Genomic DNA, 24929 nt, shown 5'->3' on the forward strand with positions numbered 1-24929 from the left:
GTCAAACATACTTAAGATAGAGGCATCGGAAAAGGTGTGATGATGATCACAAAGTTGATACCAGAAGTGCGAGTGTGGAACAAAGAAAGACCAAACGTGCTGTACTTTGTCGCTACTCAGTGGTGACCCAGTGAGATTCCAGAATGCTCAAAGTAAATTTATTATCGAAGTACTGTATGTAGACGTCATCATATATTGTTTTGAAATTCATTTCCTTACAGGCATTCACAGTATAAATGAATCAATGAAAAACTACACACAAGCAAAGAGTGGCAATCAATGTGCAAAAGACAAACTGTGTAAATACAAAAAAAAACAAATAACAACAACAAATAAATAACACCGAGAACACGGTTTCTACTGGAAACAATCTCCACACAGATTAAACCCCACTAGAATTTAATCCAGTGAATGTGAGGTGATGAACTTTGGGAGGCCAAATGCAAGAGCAAGGTCAATGTCTGCGATACTGATGTAGAGGGATCATGAGGTGCAATTCCTTTGCTCCATAAAAGTGGCAACACAAGTGGATAGGGCATTAACAAAGGCATGAACCATGCATGCATGCATGCCTTCATCCATCCAGGCAATGAGTATAAAAGTCAGGAGGTCAAGTTTCCATTGTATAAAATTTTAGCTAAGACACATTTAGAGTATTGTGTGTGTCACCACAGTACAGAATATATGTGGAGACATTAGAGGTTCACCAGGATGATGACTGGATTAGACAATATTAGTTACAATGAGAGTCTGGACAAACTTGGACTGTTTTCTCTGGAATATCACAGGCCGATGTGTGACCTGATAGAAGAATATTCAGCTTTGAGAGGCATAGGGTGGAGATGTCAAATACTTCAGGGCAGAGGATTAAGTGAGAGGAGGAAAGTTTAAAAGGGATTTGTGAGGGAAATATTCTTAAACAGAGATTGGAAGGTTCCTGGGACACCCTGTCGGGGTTGGGGGGGGGGGGGTGACAGAAACAAATACAATAGCAATATTTCAGAGGCATTTAGAGAAACAGAGTGAACTGGCAGAAAATAGAGCGATACAAACCATGTACAGGCAGATAGCATTAGGTTAGACTGGCATCATAACTGGTGCAGAATTGTTTGACTACAGGGCCAGTTCTTTTGCTGTACTGTTTAACGTTCTTTTAGGGTGGTAGTCCAAAGCCAGGGGTTGTAGTTACTAATAAATTTACCACAAAACTCAGTAGAATCTGCTCTACTTGGAGAGGGGTAGGAGTGTGGTATTCCTGTGAATGGTTGAAGTGAACACTGAGGCGATGCTGTGTAGGCAGGAGGACGTAAAATAAGACAAGTGATGTTGGTAGTGGTGGATTAAATAGTGTGAGAGGAGGTTTACAGGGAAAGCACAAACACTGGCCAAAAGCCTATCTCTGTGCTGTTAAATTCACTGAATTCCCATAAAGATGCAGACATATACCACAGGGCAGTACTTTGGATAATTGCAGGAGGCAACAGGTCTTTCAAAATGGAAGAGGACCCCATATAAAGGCATTCAGGTGTTAGAACTGCTCAGCATTTCCTGCTCAAACGTTACAGAAATTATTAATGCAGGAATTATCAAACTATTGTAATAAATAACACCTTTTGAGCTAAGGACTCTGAGCAAATGCTGGCCTTTGAAATCTTGCTGGGAGCACACAGTTACAATGGGGCTTCAATCACTTGCTGCCAACTGCACAGTTTATGAACAGATTCAATCATTTGTTCATATGCCAATTGACAAAATATTTTACAGTGAAGTATTTCTAAAGCCAACTTGAATCAATTATATATAAAGCAACAAAATCCTCCATTTGAGATGCAAGTTCACACACAAACCTACGCAATGAGCCCTCAGGCCCCATTCAACGTGCTGGAATCTTGTATCTGCAAACCAGAAATTCTGAAGAAAAAAACAATGGCAATCAGGAAATTATTAAACTAAATCTACCACAGAAGAACCCTAATAAGAGGGCACGGGCTTATGATTATCTGATCCAGTTGCTTTCCATTTAAAGTGACATTACCCATTATAGCTGACTTACTGGAATGTGACCAGATATACATACTGTATACCACATACGATTCCTGGGCTACATGTATTAAAGAGCTTTGAAATGGATTTTGGGCAGTTGAATAAATTGACCTCCTGACATTTTGTATAAGAAAAAAACAACCTAATTTATAATTTTCGTGTACAAATGAAAAATTCAATCTTCTATTAAACAAACGTGTGATTGCTGGCTTTGCTGAAAGCGTTTCAAGTCAATTTATGAACTTTGACTCAGGTGACCTTCAGCGGTACGGAATAACAGGCATAGACTATAAAGCATTCGCACATGCAAATGACCTAGCATGCACCAGCCCTGGATTGGAGCTCAACTACAAAGAGCATTACAGGCAATGTTTCGCAAAACAAATTAAATACTGTACTTAAATGTCACAGCACACGATTGTATTTTGCCACAGATCATTACACCTGCTACTTGCACCTTAAACTGCAATAACTTGGAAAATATTACATCGAATGGCAACATGTGCTGAAGTCGGGGTTGGGGGTGGGGTGGGGAGAATGGAAATGTGTTTCTTGAAGTAATTTAAACATCACTATCCTACAGCTAGAGGGAAAGGTCAAAATTTAAGTAAGGAAAAAAGGAACATGTATGACATAAATGATGCAGTTAAATAAAGCTTAAAAAGAAATACAAACAATATCAAAGCCCACACAAGTAGGCAAGTTATACTCCCAACCAAGCTTTCTGCCGGCTGGTCAGTATTAACTTTGCGTCCTTCTTTAATTCATTACCTTCTGTGTTGGTGCTTGTGCTGCTGCTGCTGTATATATTTCGCAAGCTACCTACACGATTTAGTTTCCATGCTTTACGCTTGGCTGCGTCCAGGGAGCAGAGGGAGAAAGACAAAATGGAGAGAGAAAGAGAGAGAGGTGTCAAAGTACAGTGAGAAAGTAGGCAACTAGCAAGGGGGAGGGAGTGGGGTCTCGCTAAACCTCACACAGCAATTAGGAGAGAGGGCACTTAATTGCTTGGCTTCTGCTTTCCAAACTCAGGATCTTTTTTTTGGTTTTCAGAAGTCAGGACTGAAAAAGAGGCCACGCTCAAGCAGTAAACTTTAGTTTAATGGAACTTTCTGTTCCAGTCCCTCCACATGTGACTAGAAAGTCTAAGCTGAATCATGCAGTCATATCCATATGATGAGTTGGATCTTTGAACCATCAAAAATAGCAACAGTTTTTATAGTACATAAAACATACACAAAATGTTGTACTTAGCATGACGTAATAATGTCCAACAGCTGACAGTCAGGGAAATTATAACAGGACAATTTAAAGTGGAAGCGGAAATGTGAAAGCTTTTGTGTTAGAAATACTTAGCAAATCAGGCAGCAACTACAAAGAGAGAAACAACAGTAAGGTCTCAGCTTGACGACATTGTTTCAGAACCAATTTGAAATGCAAACCGTTTCTCTTCAAATACTTGCATATTTCCAACAATTTTTGCTTTAATTCCAATTTTTATTCAAATTTTTGAATGAATAAACAAAGAAATTAAACAAGACATTAAAATATATTTCTCCCTCTTTTTGACTTCAGAGCCAAAGCCTAGTGCAGTGGAGACCAGCCATTCACAAACAAGGTTGGGTCCTATCCCTGACTCCAGACAATTTCTTCTTTTGAAGCAGTTAACAGGTTGCTACAGGTTGAAGCTCTCTAGTCTGGCATTCTGAGATCTGGTGACTCCCGTCGTCCAGTGTATTTTGAATGTGCAGTACAGTTCAGATCTGTACTGATTTACTGAACTCTCAGATCTAAAATTAACTAAGATGTGTAATAATCTGTAGCTAATTAACCTATTAACCATTTAACTTTTTCATTCACAACCAGCAATATTTCTGACTTATGGACTTTTTGATTACAGACAGTTCTCAGAACCATGTTACCTTGGAGTGTGCACTAAAATAGAACAGTTCTCCTGCTCAGTAGAGATGATTGGGGTTAATATTTCTGGATTCTTTTGTAGCTTGGCACTAGTCAGGTCTCAATGGTATTGGATTAGGGAGTTTCTGCTTGCTTTCAATTAGCTTCCATTGACATTTGTGAAGAATAGAAGCTCAACAAAGAAAGGAAATAGAAGAAAAGATAAATAAATAAATGTAGAAGCAAAAGGGCATAATCTTCTATCTTCATTCATTGATGGGCCCTAGCAGTGTTGGAAGGCCCAGTGATTGTTGCCCATCCCTAAAATGTGGCTGGGAAGGTGGTGGGGAGCTGCCGTTCTGGGCTGCTGTAGTTGCTTGGATGAAGATGATCCCTTTGTGCTACTGAAAACGGATTTAGTCCTAGAGATGATGAAAGACCAGCAATATATTTTCAAGTCAATGAGTCACAAAAAAGACCATGGAATCAAACCCTTCAGTCCACTGAGCACACTAACCTTCAACCACCCATTTACACTAATTCTTCATTAATCCCATTTGTTATTCTCCTCACATTCACAAGGAAGGCACCTTAGCACCTTGACTTTTTAAGGAGGCTTTTTCTTGTCACCGAACCCTCCAACAAACTTCTACAGGTATACAGTTGAAAGTGTCCTGACAGGTTGCATCATGACCTGGTCTGGCAATTTGAATATGCAAGAACATAAGAAGCTGCAGACAGTAGTGGATTCTGCCCAGTACATCACAGGCAGATCCTGCCCACCTTCAGTAGTATCTATAACAGGCACAGCCCTCATGAAGGCAACATCCATCATCAAAGATCCCTACCATCCGGGTCATGATCATTGCTCCTCATAGCTACCATTGGGCCATAGGTACAAAGACTTGACTGACCAATAAGGACCATCTCAAAGAGATTGAGCTGTGTCAGTGAATACATTAGATTATAAGGATTGAGATAATGTAACACGACTTTGGCAAAAACATTTCACTGCAGGGATATGTGGTCATCCACTATGTACCTGAAAGGATAGATAAATGGTGAAAAGTTAGAAGAGGTAAAGGTCCGAACAAACACAAGAGGGTCCATGCACAAGAGGGTCAGTGAAATGCCATGGATGGGCAAAGAACGTAACCAAAATTATGATGGAATGCTGGCCTCTATATCTAAAGCACAGGTGAACAAGGACACAGAGGCTCAAGCTGAGACGCTGCAAACAATATAAGCAATGTACCTTAAAAAGGATGTATAGAAACAGGAAAATGGGTTCAGTGATAGGTGATATGACCCCCTTGAAAGTGCTCTGTCATTCAACAGGATCATGGCTGATATTCTATCTCACTGCCATATCTCCACTCTCCCTAAACCTCATGATGATTTTTGTGTTATCTATGGTTTTCCAGTAAGATGGTTGCACACTCAAACGCAATGGTGTCTCTAGGTCCAACCAAAGATGCAATTGTTCATCCTTTTTGTCTCTTTTAATGACTGCAAGACTCCGCTGGTTAGCAAGGACATCAAGTACTGCAGGTGTACCCCACGAGTGAGCTGCTGGATAGTGGCAGAGCTGGACTTGTCACACACCGTGTCACAACCTGCTTTAGCCAGCCAGGGAAGAAGGCACTGTCAACGGTGACTGCAAGACCCTGTTGGACATTGGTAATGTAGGATACTGCGAGTCTAATTCACTGGCTCATTGGTGAAACTGACCGTGGAGCAGCTGTATGGCCTCAGCTGTAGCGCGGACCAGGCCTCATTCACACCTCGGGGTGACCTGTTGCGGCTGCTGAGGAGAGAGACATCAGAGCTGGCACTGTGCCACTGGATTTCGTGCTGGGTTGCAGGCTGGCACCTCCCATCCACTGTTCGCTTGACGGGAGACGAGCTCAATTGCATTCGTCAGTGGCTGACCTATGCATTATGTGGAACTGCTTCAGACTGTTCATGCAGAAACGTTGTGCTCCATACACCATCAATCTACGGGCCATGCCACTCAAGGACTTGGGCTATATTATTATTATTTTTAATACAGGTTGAATATCCCTTATCTGAAATTCCAAAATCCTCCAAAATTTGAATTTTCTTTTAGAGCTGACATGATATCACAAATGGAAAATTACACAAGACACTGAAAAGGTTTCCAGGTGATGCGCAGGCCTCTGTGCACCACAAGCAGTTCTGAGAAGTGACCTTACGTATGCAGTGAACAGAAATCAATGAAAAATAGACAAACTCCATTATCAGGTAACACAGTAACATAGTGGTCAGCACAACACTTTACAGTACCAGTAACCCGAGTTCAATTCCCACCACTGTCTGTAAGGAGTCTGTATGCTTTCCCTGTGACAATGTGGGTTTCCTCCAGGTGCTCCAGTTTCCTCCCACAGTCCAAAGACGTACTAGTAATGGGATAATTGGTTATTGTAAATTGTCCGTGATTAAGCTAGGGTTAAATTGGGGGTTAACAGGCAGCACAGCTCAAAGGGCTAGAAGAGTCTACTCCACACTGTACCCCAATAAAAATAAATAATAAATAAAGTGAAAAACGAAGATTTCGACCGTGTATCATTAGCATCGGAGTGAACACATATGGCTTAATGGTATGCTGATAATGAAACAAGCAAAGATCTATCACAGCAAACTGAAAATTGAAGGCCACTGTGCATACTCAACAGGATGGTTGCAGAAATTTAAGAAAAGGCACAGCATTAAAAATTTAAAGCGTCTGCTAATCATGAAAGTCTAACACCACAAGAAGTCTACAATGCTAATTGTTTTTATACCTTCCATCAAAACCTAAAAATAAAGTAAAATTCAAACACAGTGTATTCAAAACATGGCATTGTAGATGGAGACTGATGGTTGTTCACAGCTGACTCAGGTCATCTCCTGATGCTGCTGTGCAGCTTTTGTTACCCAGTACTCAATGGTTTGTAATAATTTTTACTGTAAAGTACATACGTGTGATGAACAAGTGTAATTCAAAGTCTGCTTTCTGGTAACACATAAATTCAGAGTAGGAAATGATGGTGATCCCAAGTTATCTCATTATATATTTTAAAATCTAAAAAAAAATCCAAAATCCACAACACTTTGGCCCGAAGCGATCTGGATAAGGGGCACTCATCCTGTACTATTTTTTGAGACAGTTTTTCTGCTGTATGTGACTGCTGGTTCTGTGTTTTACACCTTATCCCCAGAGGAAAGCTGTTTCATTTGACTGTATAGTTGAATGACAATTAAACTTCTTTTTTAAACATATTCAGCAACTTGGTCTCTAGAGCCCTTTGTGGTAGAGAAAGGTGTACAGATTCACCTCAGCAATAAAATTTCTCATCATCTCATTCTAAATAACTAACTCCTTGCCCTGAAACTATGATCCCTGGCCTTAGATTGGTCCTGTTAGGGGATTCATCTTTCTCACTTCCAGCCTGTTGATCCCGGTTAGAACTCTACAGATTTCAAATGAGATCTCCTCACATTACTCTACACTTCAGTAAATGTAGGCCTAGTCGACCCAATCTCTTCTCTGGACAATCATACGGCTGCCGGAACCTCTCTGCACTCCCTCCATGCCAGATATATCCTTTAGAACCATGGAGTTATACGGCATGGAACAAGTTATTCAGCCCATCATATCCATGCTGACCATTGGGAAGCCATCCATATTAATCCCAGCCTCCAGCACACGGTCTGTAGCTTACTATGCCTTGACAATTTAAATACGCCTAGAGGCACTTTTCATGTATAGACCAAAACTGCACGCAATTCTCCACATGTGGACTCATCAAAACCATGTACAATTAAATATTCTTGCTTCCTTATTTCTATCCACTTGCAATGAAGGTCAAAATACTCTTTGCCTTCTGAAAAGTTCCCTGCAGCTAGCATGTTTGCCTTCAGTACCTGGTGTACCATGACACCCAGATTCCTCCCACATCCCAAAGATGAGCAGATTGGTAGGTTAATTGGTCACAGCTGTGCCTGATGTGCAGTGAGTGGTAGAATCTAAGAGAAGTGGGTGAGTATTTGGGGTTAATAAAATAAGATTAACGTGGAAATGGTGTAAAGAGTTGGCATGGACTTGGAGTGTGACTCTATAACTGCATGTACTGGTTCTCCCCATATGTAGGTACTCAAAAAATGGCATGTAGCATAGCTTTACCAGAATGATATCTGGGCTCAGTGGAGAGTGTTGTAAACCCAACATGATAGATTTCTTAGCCCAGGCTACCTTATTGTTACTGAAGAGCAGCTAACTACAGCATTCCATACCTCTGAATTTTCCGAGTCTTGATGTAACCCATAAACAAAAAAGCTAGGAACACGATGGAAAACCACAACCTCCTGCCTCCAGGACTTGGCCTTCAATTTAGACTTCTGACCTACTCACATGCTTCGATTTTTGGTATCGACCCCTGGACTGTCTGATGATAGGATCCTGAATGCCAGGCGTGCTGACTCATGCCTTCTGCTTGCACAGACATCTGATCCTGGGACCCACTGACCTGGAACAGCCTGACATGCATGGATGTTCTTTGTCAGCCATTCACAGAGGTCTGAACTCCATCACCTGCCCACATCACTGGACTTCAAGACCAGAGCAGAGGCCTAGACTACAGAAACCAGCTTGGTTAGCCTCCATCTATTACCCTGACTACTCAGTCTCCCACCTCCACCAATGGTGCACACTGCTTGCAGGATGTTACTGGCAAAATCTTCTGCAGCAATTGGCCACAGACACCAAGGGAAAATGCTTCTGACAGAGGGGAGCACCACCACTTCTGTGTTGCAGGATTCCCCACAAGCAGCACCCATCCTGACTTTAAAAATCTATTGCCCTTCCTTTGCTGTCACTGGTTCCAAATGCTAAAACTCTCTGTGCGACAAATTCACTTCGCCTGACACATGCAGAGTGTCAAGTAGGTAGCTTGTCAGCATTCCCTTGAGAGCAACTAGGAGTGGGCAATAACCCCTAACCTTATCACTGATGCCCAAAGTGAATGCATTAAAAACACACAACACAACTGCACTTGTGTGCCCCCCACCGATATATTAATTTTAATCTGGATTAATCTTCTTCCTTTTCTTCAAAAGGCAATGCTTCATGAAGGTGACATCCGTCATTAAGGACCCCCACCACCCAGGTCATGTCCTCTCTCATCACTACCATCAGAGAGGAGGCACAGAAGCCAGAAGTCACACTCAATGTTTTAGAAACAGCTTCTTCACCTCCAGCACTGATTTCTGAATGGACCATGAACATCATTTTTGTACTAATTAAAAGTATATATTTCTTATTATAACTTATAGTGTATTCTATGTATTGCACTGTACTGATGCCGCAAAACAACAAACTTCACGACATTTGTCAGTGACAGCAAACCTGATTTGGATTCTACACTGTCCTGGCAGAGAAAGCTGTTTTAGCAGGCTGAAGCTGCTGCTCCAGGGAACATTTGCTGAGGACGTATGACCACATTCTAAACAAACAAAGGTTGCATTACGTCCAAACCCCTGTTATAATAGGAATCCAGCAACAATTCCACCTTGGCAGAGGAAAATGAGGTGGCCTTTTGGCATCAATGTGAAAGTGTTCTTTTAAATAAAAACAAAAAGAATAAAAAATATTTATTCTGACTAACTGTCAGAATATAATGTCACTCCAAAAAAATACTGTACTTGGAAACATGTCTTCAATTTTAATCTTTGCATCTGACACGCATCTTTGCTTCTCCACCAGTTCACCTGACTTTGCAGTTGCCTTTATAAATATATGCAAGTTAGTGTGCAGTCCAATGAAACTTCCAGAGGATTTGTAAGCACAACAAAAATGGAAGTTCAAGAGCAGGGGTTTGCTAATACACATATTCAGATGTATTTACCACGTGTGCATGGAAACACGCTGTTTGCATTAACAACCAATATACCCAAGGATTTGCTGGAAGCAGCACAAATCAGAAATTTTGCAGCATCAGGATTTAACCTGGGTCACTGGCACTTTGAGGTATTTAGATTAAACTGGCAACTGTGCTGCCTCATTCCAAAGAAATGTAACAGAGAATTTTCCACATAGTTGTCACCTCTGAATCCAAAGGGTGGAATCAAGTATTGCTCCAGAGATTTGAGCAAATAATTTGGTTGCAGTACTAGGCCGAGAGCTCCATCAGAATGATGCTTGTTCTCAATGACTCAAATTATGAGGACAGATTATACAGAAGATGAATTGTATTCCCTATCTAATGGAATTTCTGGATCACGTTGCCTTACTGTTTTGCAGCCAAGTGAAGGCAGTGTAGTGTAGCCAATATAAGCATCCCTCACCACTGCTTTTTTTCAGGTGCTCCTTTTGAAAGAGAGCTTAACCTGAGCTGCCCTCGCTGGTCAATGCAAAAGACACAAGGGCAAAAAATAGGAGTTATCGCTCATATCCCAACATCATAAAAATTGATTATTTAATCATTACCTCATAATGGGTCACTTGTGGAAACTATGAATGGAGTTGTTGCTGTGTTTCCATATTATAACTAGTATAGGTGACATCAGCACTTAGGAGAGCATGGGAAAAACACAATCCAAGGCTCCCACTTCTTCAGGTAGTCATAGATAGATAGATAGATAGATAGATACTTTATTCATCCCCATGGGGAAATTCAACATTTTTTCCAATGTCCCATACACTTGTTCCTCTTTGGAGATTATGGTCTTTGGAAGGTTGGTTAGGACAGGACTGGTGATGAGGATAACTGCCCTCAGAAATGAAAGGACAGGAAAATTGCAGGTAGAAAACTGCCCAACACACAGAGAGCCAAGAGGAGTAACGAACTGTTGTTTCTCAGGCTGGATGGAAGTGTAAAAAGGTGATCACCAGGAATCCATACTGGGATCCATCTTTTAAAAAAATATATATTACTGACCTTGTCTGGGGTATGTAAGGCATCGGTTCAGTCTTTGCAGACAAACCAAATGTAGACGAGTAGAAAATAACAAGGTGAGTAAGTAGCAGGATTAGGAGGACAGAAACAACTGAAATAGGCAGGAGCATGGCAAGTGAAATTTAAGGCAGAGATGCTTGAACCCATTTTTCTAAAGAATGAAATGAAGAAATATAAATTAAGTGTTGCAATCTGGAAGGGTTACCAGAAGACAGAAACTCTGGGGTCTATGTGCAAAGTCTTTAAAGATGGCTGGCTTTGTAAATACAGTCCAAAAGTCCCATTGAAAGAACAATATAAATGAAAAGTTGTTGCTGTACATACGAGAATGCTGTTAATAGTCAGGAAGACTTGATAAAAGTTTGGATTTCATTGCATGTAGACCATAAGACATAGGAATACAATCAGGCCATTTCATTCATGGAGTCTGCACCACCCTTCCAACATGGCTGATTTATTATCCCTCTCAACCCCAATCTCTTGCATTCTTTGATGCCCTGACCAATCAAGAACCTAACAACCTCTGTTTAAATATACCCAATGACCTGGCCTCCACAGCCTTCTGTGGCAATGAATTCCACAGGGGCCCAAAACTGCATACAGTACTCCAAGTGAGGCCTCACTAGTGCTTTAAAAAGCCTCAACATTACATCTTTGCTTTTATATTCTAGTCCTCTTGAAATAAATGCTAACATCGCAGCTGCCTTCCTCACTACTGACTTTAACCGCAAATTAACCTTTAGGGAAACTTGCACGAGAACTCCCAAGTTCCTTTGCACCTCAGATTTTAAAATTTTCTCTCCATTTCGAAAATAGACTATGCATTTATTTCTTCTACCAAAGAGCATGACTGTATACTTCCTGACATAGTTTTCCATCTGCCATTTCTTTGCCCATTCTCCTAATCTGTCTAAGTCCTTCCATAGCTTCTCTATTTCCTCAAAACTACCTGCCTTCCCCCTATCTTCGTATCGACTGCAAATTTGGGCATAAAGACATCAATTCTGTCATCCAAATCATTGACATATAACATAAAAAGAAACAGTCCCAACACAGACCCGTGTGGAACACCACTAGTTACTGGCAGCCAGCCAGAAAAGGCTTCCTTCATTCCCACTATTTGCCTCCTGTCAGTCAGGCAATCTTCTATCCATGCTAGTGTCTTTCCTGCAGTAGCATGGGCTCTTATCTTGTTAAGCAGCCTCATGTGAGGCACCTTGGCAAAGGCCTTCTGAAATGTAGTTACTACCTATCCATGTTATGGCAACTAACAGCTTATAAACTTGCAGAGTGGGCAAAGACACTTGCTCATGAGCAAGGACACAATAGTGGTTGTAGAGGAAATGGTTGCTATGTAGTGCAGGGTGTTTCTAAGAAGGCTTTGGAAATCAGATACGTAATTCGTAATGTGGAGATTTAAACAAACACTTTGACACAGTGGTTAGGGTCATATATATATAGTTCCTCAACTCCTCATAGTCAGTCAATTCTTCTGCTTACACTAGGGTTGTAAGTTACAGGAACTAATTAACCATCACGGCTTTGAGATGTGGGAAGGCACCTATCCAGTCACTGGGAGACTAAACTCTCCACAGCAGGCAAACTAACAGTGTCTAAGGTCACCTCACTTTTCTCCACTGTCCTTCTCAATTCTGCTTCTCCTCCATCTTCTCACTGAAGGGTTGATAAAAAGACATGGATCATATAATCAATATAATGGGGCCAGAAGGATCCTGCATATGAGTTACAAATCAGCATTCAATGGTGGAAGGAAGCAGTTGTCTAGGATCTGCCTTGAAATTCAGATTTGCCAAAATCTGTCAGGACACTAGGGGTTGAATTATGGGAAGAGATTACTCAGTCACTGTGAAGCAGCCATATCCCAAAATGGCACTGGCGAGACATGGTGATGCTTTTGTGGGCAGCAAACAAAATTACTAACTACTCTATTACGGTAATTATACTTTTTCTAGACTATGATCTTCGCAATCTGCAGCCTGTAATTTCCCTTTGGGAGATGTGCTTTCGAACCTCCTGTACGACCTGGCATTTTTATGGTATCTTGAGGGATTCGGCAAAATGGACTCTCGAGAATGCAGGTACGGCAATGATGGCCATTACTGGAGTGGACTCCGGGCCAGATAGATGTGGTGGGGCCTGGGCGGAAAATGAACCATTGCTTAATCGATCTAAATGCCAATCCAGACTAAGGCACTGAGGCTGAGGATGAAGGATGACCCAGTGTTCAGCTCACTACTCCATGAGGCTTTACTCACCTCAGCACTGAACTGGCTCCGAGGCTGTGGCCTGAAGCCATCGGGCTCCGGGATTGGCTGCAGCACTGAACTGGCTGCGTGGCTGTGGGCTCGCTTCTTGGAACTCCGCGGTTCATTCTCTGTGTTACTTGTTTACTTTTTAATTCTTTGCACAATTTCTTTTTTTTTCTCACTAATTTGATGTTTGATGGTCTTTGCTGTGTGGCATTTTTTCGTGGATTCTATTATGCTTCTTTGTTTTGTGGCTGCTTGCAAGAAGGTGAATCTCAAGGTTGTATATATATATATATATAAATAATAAATGTATCATGAACCTTGATCTAGTTGGCACCGGTATACAGAGGGACAGTAATCCAGCCTGGTTTTCCAAAAGACAGCAGACTATCTATATCTAATATGGGTGAATCCAAGATTAGGCCACACTCTCCCACCATCGTCACCTTTCACCAGCATTCATGCTCTCGGAGTACATGATGAATTTTGACAAAGTGCCAGAGTCTGGATTTTCTGCAGAAAGTGAAAGCAGAGATCTCCCTCAGTATTTGGATCCTTTCTCCCACAAGTGTACATGAACTATTATAGTGTATGTACATTTGTTGCTCCCTCAGAAGACAGTCGTTAGTCTAATTCACTGCCTACAATGGGACATCAGTAAGGTCACATTTTAGAAACTATATTTGTCCTATAAATGGATACATTTATAGGAAGTTATCAGTAAAGAAAAAACTATCTGGAACACAACACCAAAAGTGCACAACATTTTTTGCCCTTTTATTTTCTGCCTGCCTTTGCAGAGTACGGTTACCACAGTTTCATTGGTAGTGGCCACCCTCGAGTATCTGCTGAACTGGCTAATCTTTCAAGCAGGTCTAATCAGCATGCATTGGCAGGTTATTTGATTGTGGAAATATCATACTCAAGGTTCTTAATAAAACATCCATCTGTAGGAGAAATGGTGACCCAACAGAAATCAACTGATAAGGAATTCTGCTTCAGTGCATTGATTCTCTATCTTTCACAAGCCCACAATCTGCCATACAAACAGCACAAGAGCAGCTTCACAGGTAGATTCCAATGTCTTTACCTACCTTTATTATATATGAACACTAAATCACTTGTCTTAATTGACATTTCGGAAAGATGCTGGCCTCAATACTTTCCCATGTGAGAAACATCCTGCTTACGGGATTGGAGAGGGCCCAGAATGATTCCGGGAATGAGAGGGTTCACAAATGAAGAGCGTTTGATGATTCTGGGCCTTTACTCACTGGAGTTTCGAAGAATGGGACAGGGGAACCTCACTGAAACCCATCGAATATTGAAAGGTCTAGATAGAGTGGATGTTGTTTCCTATGGAAGGGGAATCTAGGACCAGAGATGAGTTTCTTTAGCCAGAGGGTGGTGAATCTATGGAATATACTGCTACAGACAGCTGTGGAGGCCAAATCATTGGGTATAATTAAAGTGTGGGTTGGTAGTTTCTTGAGTAGTAAGAGTGTCAAGAGTTATGGGGAGGAAGCAGGAGAATGGGGTTGAGAGGGATAATAAATCAAAAGTTAAAAATGAGCAGACTGTATTCCTTAGTATTTTGCCAGCTAACGGTGACAAGAAATATAGAACAGGCTCTTCCAGCCCTCAGTGTCTCTGCTGAACATGATACCAAATTGAACAATCCCTTCTGCCTGTACATGATCCATATTCCTCCATTCTCTGCATATTTCTGTGTCTATATAAAAGCCTCCTAAACACGACCCTGATATCTGCTTCCACCATCATCCCTGGCAACTTGTTCCACACTTACCACGCTTTGTGTAAAAAAAAAACTTGCCCTGATACATTTTCTTTAAACTTTATCCCCTTACTTAAAGCTATACCCTCTAGCGAGACTGTTTCGCTGAACACCTACGCTCGGTCCGTCAGAAAAAGCAGGATCTCCTAGTGGCCACACATTTTTAATTCCACATCCCATTCCCATTCTGATATGTCTATCCATGGCCTCCTCTACTGTCAAGATGAAGCCACACTCAGGTTGGAGGAACAACACCTTATATACCGGCTGGGTAGCCTCCAATCTGATGGCATGAACATTTACTTCTCTAACTTCCATGAATGTCCCTCCTCCCCTTCTTACCCCATCCCTGTCATATTTAGTTGTTTGCCTGTTCTCCATCTCCCTCTGGTGTTTCCCCCCCCCCTTTCTTTCTCCCGAGGCCTCCCGTCCCATGATCCTTTCCCTTCTCCAGCTCTGTATCACTTTCGCCAATCACCTTTCCAGCTCTTAGCTTCATCCCACCCCCTCCGGTCTTCTCCTATCATTTCGCATTTCCCCCCTCCCCCCCACTACTTTCAAATCTTTTACTATCTTTCCTTTCAGTTAGTCCTGATGAAGGGTCTCAGCCCGAAACGTCGACAGCACTTCTCCCTATAGATGCTGCCTGGCCTGCTGTGTTCCACCAGCATTTTGTGTGTGTTGTTGTTTGAATTTCCAGCATCTGCAGATTTCCTCATGATCACTATCCTCTGCCTACTACGGGCAAGCCAACTCAGAATCCAAATGATCAAGTCATCATGGATCTTAACCTTCTGGATCAAAGGGTAACTATTAAGGTAAACTTTGGTTGATAGAGACAAATTGTTTCATATTCATGTTATATTTTTCATTAAGACAAAGCAGCAACACCATCAGTGCCTTTCCTCTACTTGTGATATATTCTCCCTCACTTCCGCATTAATACACCAAAGATTCTCCAACCTAGACTGGGGTAACTTCTAGTAACCAACTAATCTATCAACCATCACGTCTTGGAGATGTAGGAGGATATGCATTGTCACAGGGAGAACATGTGAACTCCCCACAGAAGGCAAATTAACAAAAAATCCAGACATTTTGACTCTTTTCTGTAAATGAAGGTCAATCCACGTCACTTGTTCATTTCAGATTTGAAGTTGATGGACTTCTGTCAAACAAAGGCATATGGGATACACAATCTGGAAAGAAAAAAAAACTGAAGGGAGAAACTGTGCAGAATTATGTGGATAAAGCTTCCTAATGTGTATAAGATTATTTGATTTTTATGTACAACATGCCCTTTCAAAATGCATGCTGACTAGTCATGATTAGCTCATGTTTCTCCAAGTGCTTAGTAATTTCATCCCATATGACAGAGTCCAGTTGCTTGCCAACAACTTTAATCAGACTAACTGCCTGAGCTCTTTTTAAAAAATAAACCTCCACATCTGGCAACGTCCAGTATTAGTCCTCCGGTATGCTTTCCAAATAGTTTGACAGACAAGCTGAAAACTCTCTTTATTCAAAACAATAATCTCCATAAACAGTCACGTAGTCACAATGTTGCTGTGTTCCTAGTATCCATATGTATTCTTATAGAGTGCCATAATGTGCAGCAGGTATAGTGACCCAGGTTCAATCCTGATCTTCAGCATAGTCTGCTTGTTCACCTTACTCGCTTTTATCCGTCAAAACATGGAGGAACCTTCACAAACTCTCACAACCACAGATGACCTTTCGATTTCGGTTTCTGAGGCCAACATGAGAGCATCCTTCAGGAGGGTGAACCTATAGATAGCATCAGGCCCAGATGAGGTCTCTGGCCAAGTAGTAAAGACCTGTGTCGATCAACTGGCTGGAGTGTCCACTGATATATTTAATCTCTTGCTTTGGCAGTCTGAGGTCAATGAGGCTTCAATTATACTGTGCCTAAGAAGAACAAAGTAACCTGCCTCAATTACTATTGTCCAGTAGCACCTACATCCACTGTGATGAAATACTTTGAGACGCTGATGATGAAGCATTTCAATTCCTGACTGCGAAGAGACTTGGAACAACTCTGTATTCAATACTATCATCCCCTCAAAACTAATCAATAAATCCGGAGACCCTGACCTCTGTATCTCCTTGTGCAACTGGATCCTCGAATTCCTCACTTGCAGACCCCAGTCAGTTTGGATTGGCAACAACATCTCCTCCACAATCTCCATCAGCACAGGTGCACCACAAGGCTGTGTGCTTAGTCCCCTGCTCTACTTGCTTTACATTTATGACTGTGAGGCTAAGCACAGCTTCAATGCCATATTTAAGTTTGCTGATGACACCACTGTTGTTGACCGAATCAAACATGGTAACAAATCAGCATATACCGTAGGAGGGAGACTGAAAATCTGTCCGAGTGATGCCACAACAACAACCTCTTACTCAATGTCAGCAAGACCAAGGAGCTGATTATTGATTTCAGAAGGAGGAAATCAGAATCCATGAGCCAGTCCTCATCGGGGGAATCAGAGGTGGATAGAGTCAGCAACTTTAAATTCCTCAGTGTTATCATTTCAGAGGATCTGTCCTGGGCTCAGCACGCAAGTGCATTATGAAGAAAACATGGCCACTCCTCTACTTCCTTAGAGGTTTGCAAAGATTCGGCATGACATCTAAATCTTTGCCTAACTTCTATAGATGCGTGGTTGAGAGTATACTTACTGGCTGCATCACAGCCTAGTATGGAAACACCAATGTCCATGAACAGAAAATCCTACAAAAAATAGTGGATACAGTAGTTCGTCAAGGGTAAAACCCTCCCACCACTGAGCACATCTACATGGAATGCTGTCACGGGAAAGTAGCATCCAACATCAAGGATCCTCACCATCCAGGCCAAGTTCTAATCTCCCTGCTGCCATTGGGAAAGGAGGTACAGGAACCTCAAGACCCACTCCACCAGGTTCAGGAACAGTTATTACCCCTCAACTATCTGGTTCTTGAATCAGAGGGAATAACTTCACTTGTCCCATCACTGAACTGTTTCCACAAACTCTGTACTCACTTTCAAGGACTCTTCATCTCATGTTCTCGATATTTATTGCTTGCTTGCTTATTTATTTATCTATCTATCTATTTATTTATTTATGTAGTATTTGCACAGTTTGTTACATTTTGCATATTGGTTGTTTGTCCATCCTGATGGGTGCGGTCTTCATTTATTCTATTGTGTTTCTTAGATTCACTGTGTATGCCCACAGGAAAATGAACCTCAGGATTGTATGTAGTAACATATATGTACTTTGATAATAAATTTACTTTGAAATTTTAACTTTATTTTGAACTTCAGTACAAAATTCTGAACATTTAGTACTCAGAATTCCTCCCACATTCTGAGAACATGCCAGTTGGTGGTTGGATGGCCACTGTAAATCGGTGGTGAGAGGTGGAGGGTGGAGTTAATAGGCAGGAGAAAGAACTAAGTAGGAGAATGGGATTGTTCTTGGATTTAGCATAGACTCAATGGGATGAAGAAAAGAAAATAACCAGGCAAAGTACTGAATTAATATCTACATATCCTTCATCACCATGTCAGTTTCCATCAGTCTTTAAGGGCTACATTTTTACATTAATTATTCTTTCACTACTCTGTGGAAGGCTTGCTATTTCTCTCTGCCCTTTTCTCCCCCGAACATATTTCTTATAATCTTTTCTGTCTTCTTTATATTTGTCCTGACTCATTTTTATTATCTATGCACTTGCACTAAATGATGCTATATCTCATCTCAAATTTGATCTAGTCTTTCCATTTTCCACCGTATTTAAAACCAAATCTTATCATCATGGATTATTCTCTATCCTGGTCTACCTTTCAATCATTCATCTTGGTAATGCATGCTCCTTCAATTTGCCTGCAAGTATCATTGCTAATTTCTTCATTGCCATTTAATGCTCTCCCTGTAATGCAGCCACTCGCTTGCTATCCAAAGGGATTGCATTTGGACACACTGTTCCTCTCTTCCCCATGGCTCTCTTTTGCAAAATTGGCACAGTAACATTAAAGTGTAGATAACACTGAATGAAAATCAGGAAAAAAAAACCCTGCAGACAGAGGAGGAGGAGTAGGCCATCTGCCCCACTTTCAACACGGTCATGGCTGATCGATGTTGGTTTTAAACTTCTGTACCAGTTCCCAAAACCCCCAGTTGATGATCTTTCAAGTATTTACCTTTCTCCAGCTGAAATATAATGATTGGCCTTTACCAACCCCTGGGCACAGAATTCCAGAGAATTTTTTTATACACCTCAGTTTTAAATGAACAGCCCTGATCTTACTGATGTGTCACCTTGTTCGTGACTCTCTCACTAGTGAAAACAAGTGGGAGAGTCAACATTTATCTTGTCAAGCCCCTTTAGGATCTAAGATCCCCAGTTATTCTCAGCAACTGTGAGGAATACTGACCCAACCTATCCAGCCTTTCTGTCACCCCAGCAATTAGCACGGTGAATTTCCTTTAGATGCAAAAGGCTATAAGACATAGGAACAGAATGAGGCCACTTGGCCCATCGAGTCTGCTCCGCCATTCAATTGTGGCTGATCCTTTTTACCTTCAATTTTCTCCAAAGAAAGATTTGAAATAAAACAGAAAATACTAGGAACTCAGCAGGTATAGCAGCATCCACGAAAGGACTAGTCCAAGGCACATTTGTCGAGTAATAATATCAAATCGAATGCCTGTACTTGAATACTCCCCCTGAGACCGCACTTGCTCTGTATTCATGTGACCCTAAATCAGGGCCAACACATGCATAAAAGGGCTGGTACAGCAGGGTGGCAGTTAGCATTACGCTATTACAGTGCCTGTGACCCAGGTTCAATTCCCGCCACTGTTTAATTATCTAGTTTGTACTTTCTCCCTGAGACCACATGGGTTTCTTCCGGGTGCCCCTATTTTCCTCCCACATTCGGATCAGTAGGTTAATTGGTCACATGGGTGCCACTGGGTGCATGGGCTCATTCAGCTGGATGACCTACTCTCACGCTGTATCTCTACAAATAAATAAATCAGCAAGCAGATAAATAAATACATAAACTTGATGAACGTTAAACAAAATGTTTTCCTGTATTTCCAGCTTTGTATGCATCTGGCCCCAACATTATCTGGTCACTGGCAATCGAATTCTCATCTATGCCTATACCCTGCACCCAATCAATGAACAGGATGCATGCATAGCACAAGCACAGATTTGCCTGGGAATACTCTTCCCCCTTCTCCCAACCACATCTTTCCTTTATACCTCCTCCTAATTGGATATGTGCCTAACTGGGAGCAAATGGAGTAAAGCAGTCAAGTCTGGTCCTCTACCCTCTGTACCTCCCTCACTCTGGGTGTTGGGCCCAGTACCACCTTTGGGTGCTCTGATGGAAACCCAGACCATTGCCTTCCATACCCCTTCTGTCCATGTACTTATCCAAATTTCTCTTAAATGGTGAAATTGAACCTGCATGTCCCACTTCTATTGGCAGGTCTCACTACCCTTTGAGTGAAGAAGTTACTTCTCGTGACAAACTCACGAAGGAGTAATGTTGGGGAGATAGCAAGAATTGCATTAAGGAGACTCTGAGATTCATTCCTGATGAAGGTTCTCACCCTGAAACTTAGGCAGTTTATTCCTCTCCACAGATGCTATCTCACCTGCTGAGTTCCTCAAGCTGTTTGTGTGTGTGTGTGTTGTGCTGGATTTCCAGCATCTGCAGAATCTCTTGTGTTTATGAAATCAGGAGGTAGATGCTGGAAATCCAAAGCAACACACCCAAAATGCTGGAGGAACTCAGCAGGTCAGACAGCATCACCCAATGAACAAACAGTCGAAGTTTCAGGCCGAGATCCTTCTTCAGGACTGGAAAGGACATGGTCTCCTCATGCCATGATGAGGCCACCCTCAAGGTAGAGGAGCAACACCTTATATTCTGTCTGGGTACCCTCCAACCTGATGGCATGAATATTGATTTCTCCTTCCTGTAAAAAGAACTGTCCCCCCTCCCTCTTCTAATCCCCACTCTGGCCTCTAACCTCCTCTCATCTATTTATCACCTCCCACTGTGCCTCCTCCTCCTTCCCTTTATCCATTGGCTCACCTTCTATCAGATTCCTTCCTCTCTAGCCCTTTACCTTTCCAACCCACTGGGCTTCACCTATCACCTTTTAGCTAGCCTCCTCACTTTTTCATAGATGCTGCCTGACCTGCTGAGTTCCTCCAGCATTTTGTGTGTGTTACCTAGGAGATACAAGGCTTCTACAGAAGGTGAGTAGAACAGCTGATAATGAAGGCCACCCAATGACGAGATGCACCAAAGGGTCTCAGACTCCTGGCTCTTGGGTTCTAAATTAGCAAAGGATTTTCACTTTTTATACTTCCAACACACTTCCACTTGTTTCAGACTTCAGCCCCAGCATCTGTTTTGGGGGCTGTGAAACTATCTCGGCATCTGTGAGCTGCCACATCTAAACTCAGTGGCTACCTTATTAGCTACCTCCGGTACCTAATAAAGTGGCCAATGAGTGTATGTTTATGATCTTTTGCTGCTGTAGCCCAACCACTTCAAGGTTCAACACGTGCATTCAGAGATGCTCTTCTGCACACCACTGTTGAAATGCGTGATTGTTTGTGAGTTACTATTGCCTTCCTGACCAAACTTGAACCAGTCTGGCCTTTCTCCTCTGACCTCTCTCATTAACATAGAACAGCCACTCACTAGATTTTTTTGTCCTATTCCCTGTGAACTCTAGGGACCATTGTGGGTGAAAATCCCAAGACATCAACAGTTTCTGAGATACTCAAACCATCTTGTATGGCACCAACAATCATTCCACGGTCAAAGTCACTTAGGTCACATTTCCTCATTCCGATATTTGATACATAGTCAACCAAAACTCTTGACCATATCTGCATGCTTCAATGCATTGAGTTTTGGCTGCATAATTGGCTGATGAGATATTTGCAATAATAAGCAGGTGCACTGGTGTATCTAATGAAGTAGTCACTGAGTATAGAGTTTAATGCCTTTGCTAGGTCTCAGCACAATACCAGGAAATCACAACCCAAGGGCAAGAGTTTCAAAGCCTTGCAGCAAATTAACTGATGTCAGTGGAGTGTAAAACCAGCAATAGCTGTTTTCTATCCCTTCCAATTGACTTCATTGGAAACAAAAACTAGAAAAGAAGTGAAATGGAGGGCCGACATGATAATGCTTGTTTTCACTACTACGCCAACGCAAGATACACCATGTTAAGACAAATTGTCATTGATGCTCCCATAAGTGAAACATCCAGTATTATGTCACGTTTAAAGGAAAGGCATCCTGCAGCAAAGAACTGAATCTTTGTGCCTTTTTGCTGTACAGACATGTTACAATCAATGAATGGTTCCTTTATTAGCAAAGGGACAGGATTTAAAACTTCTAGCAGCCTGGATGTCAAACCTTCCAATATTCCCTTTGGTCCTTGCATTGATCAGCCTCCATCAGTTCTCAGAGCACTGTGATAACATGCAAGGTGCCAGAGACCTGGTCCGACCTAATGAACAATTATCGATGTGTGGGAAAGGCTGAACAGAAACTAAAGCACATGATTCATTGTAGGACAATTTAAGCAAGCAATGAATTAAAGCATTCATCTGTCTCTTCTCGGTCCCATTTTAAAGCAAAGTATATTTTGCATCCTTGAACCACCAATGCAGTGTCAAAGGAGATGTCAGCAATAACTTCACATGGAACCTTCGAGCAGTGAAATGCCTCCTGAAGTTTACAGGAAGATTCTTTGTGAGAAGTTTGATGCTTAGCAAATAGCAAGAAAAGTTAGATTGAAAGCGTAGCTCTTAAAAGGAAAGTGGTAGACAGGTTGGGAAATTTTCAGAGTTCATGAGATGTGCTTACAGTTGGCCCCATAAAGAGATAAAGAAGTAAAATGGAAAAATAATCCAATTAAAAATAATGTCAATCTGAACTGGTGTTGCATAAACAAGTGCAAATCGGAATCATTTCACCATGCTGGGCAGAAGCCAAATGCACATTTCATCACTGGTGGGCAGATATAAGCACAGCTGACCCTAAACATATAACATAATCTGACTGTAATCCTCCATTCTGGGTGAACTAATGAGAGATCCTTTGCAATATACATCAACTCAGCGAGAGAACACTGAAGAAGCAAGTCTCCAAAGCAAAGGGCCCACTAAGAGTTCCTTTCTCCAATACGAACGAGCTACTCAGAGACAACACTGGATGCCTAGGAAGAGATCACTCTTCTGACGCTAGGACCAGAGGGCACAGCCTCACAATACAGTATGTCCCGTTAGAACAGAGATGAGGTGGAATTTCTTTACACAGGGATGGTGAATCTGTGGCATTCATTGCCTTGGATGGCTGTGCAGTCCAAGTCCAATTGGGTATATTTAAAGTGGAAGTTCTAGATTATAAAGGGCATCAAAGATTATGGTGAAAAGGCAGGAGAATAGGGTTGAGAGTGAAAATAAATCAGCCATTATTAAATGGGAGAGTAGACTCAGTGGACCGAATGGTCTTATGGTCTTAATTCATTCATTCATTCACAGGAGGTGCATCTTGACATCAATGCCACTCTTTAATGGCCATTCCTAATTGTCCCTGAAATAAGGAGGCAGCTAAGGGGCAAATACGTTGGCAGGTCTTAAGTCACAGATAGCCTAGACTGGTCACAGACTTCCTTCTGCAAGTGACATTAGTGAAGTAGGTGAACCCCACCTCCCAAGTTTCATAATTAATGTTATCGTTACCAACTGTTCATTTGGCTTGATTCATTTAATAACTTGAATTTTAATTTCCCAGAGACACAAGGGTCTTGGTCCGAAACATCCACTGTTTATTTCCCTCCATAGATGCTGCCTGACTTGCTGAAATCCTCTAGCATTTTCTGCATGTTGCTTTAAGTTGCCTAGTTGGCATGAACAGTTTGAAATACAGGCTACTGACTTGATGGTTCAAAACTAGTTCTTGTTAATGCAGTGGTATAACTACTTTGCCGGCTGAAGGCACCTTTGACAGTAGGCACTGCATGCCCGATGACGCAGATCACAAAAATGCTAATTTCAATATACATTACATATTTTTACATGTGACTAATGTCCTTCTCCCCTGACAACCTGTGTCAAATACTGTGCCCACAATGCTCCACTTGGTGGCCAGCCAGTGATGAAGAAAGGTTTGCCATAACTTCCCTCTTTTTCACTCTGTTCATAAAACCAAGGATCTTGTATCCCCAATACCAAGGGAGATTTCAGGAGGAATTCCTTTACCCAAACAGCAGGGGGAACGTGGAACTCGCTTCTCAAGGGCTAGACAAGATGAATAATAGAGATGTATTTTAGTGGAAGCTACTTAAACTCCTCGCTGCCCATAAGTAGCAAGAAGTGGAAGGATACGTCAATAGGGTTGGATGAAGTAGACACAATGCCAGCAGAGAGAAATGCCAAAGGGTCATTTCTGTACCGCAAATGCTATGCAAGTTAGCTACTAGGTTATAAACGCTCAATTTATATGTACAACTTGATGATATAATGGATTTGTGGGGCTGCAGGAATCTTCTGCCATGTGGAAACTTGGTTCATGACAATATTATTTCATCTTGCAGTGAAATCTGATTGGTTGTGTTAAACCCTGGGTTAACAACTTTGTTGGCTGCATTTCTAGTTTACGAACTGTTGGGGTTATGAACTATTCTAAGGAGCTGAACTCTGTCATAATGAGTCGAGGGCCTGTAATTTATACTATTTACAAAACCCCACTATTGTCTTAACCCAGTATAACAAAGCAAGACCATTGGATTAAAGCAAGGATTTTGCAGTTTTCTGCAACTTCATGCCACATCAAGCATGCAATTAATGATTTAAGCTCCCAAATATGACTATAATATGTCACCTAGAAGTCTCACTGATAGCAATGTGACT

The 24929-nt window shown here is 41.7% G+C and overlaps 1 protein-coding gene across 4 annotated transcripts in view; it reads right to left on the reverse strand.

The window, feature by feature from the left end:
* The window catches only part of agap1 (ArfGAP with GTPase domain, ankyrin repeat and PH domain 1), a 642020-nt gene that overhangs the window by 95648 nt on the left and 521443 nt on the right, over window positions 1–24929 (reverse strand). For 2 of the 4 annotated variants that reach the window (XM_073046648.1, XM_073046646.1), the window contains exon 14: window positions 2815–2898. The exons of the other annotated variants lie outside the window; for them this stretch is intronic. In XM_073046648.1, the coding sequence (XP_072902749.1) occupies window positions 2815–2898 (84 nt within the window). The remainder of the gene's footprint in view (window positions 1–2814; window positions 2899–24929) is intronic. 4 annotated transcript variants of the gene reach the window in all.

This window comes from Hemitrygon akajei, chromosome 5 (assembly GCF_048418815.1).
Source record: "Hemitrygon akajei chromosome 5, sHemAka1.3, whole genome shotgun sequence".
NCBI lineage: Eukaryota > Metazoa > Chordata > Chondrichthyes > Myliobatiformes > Dasyatidae > Hemitrygon > Hemitrygon akajei.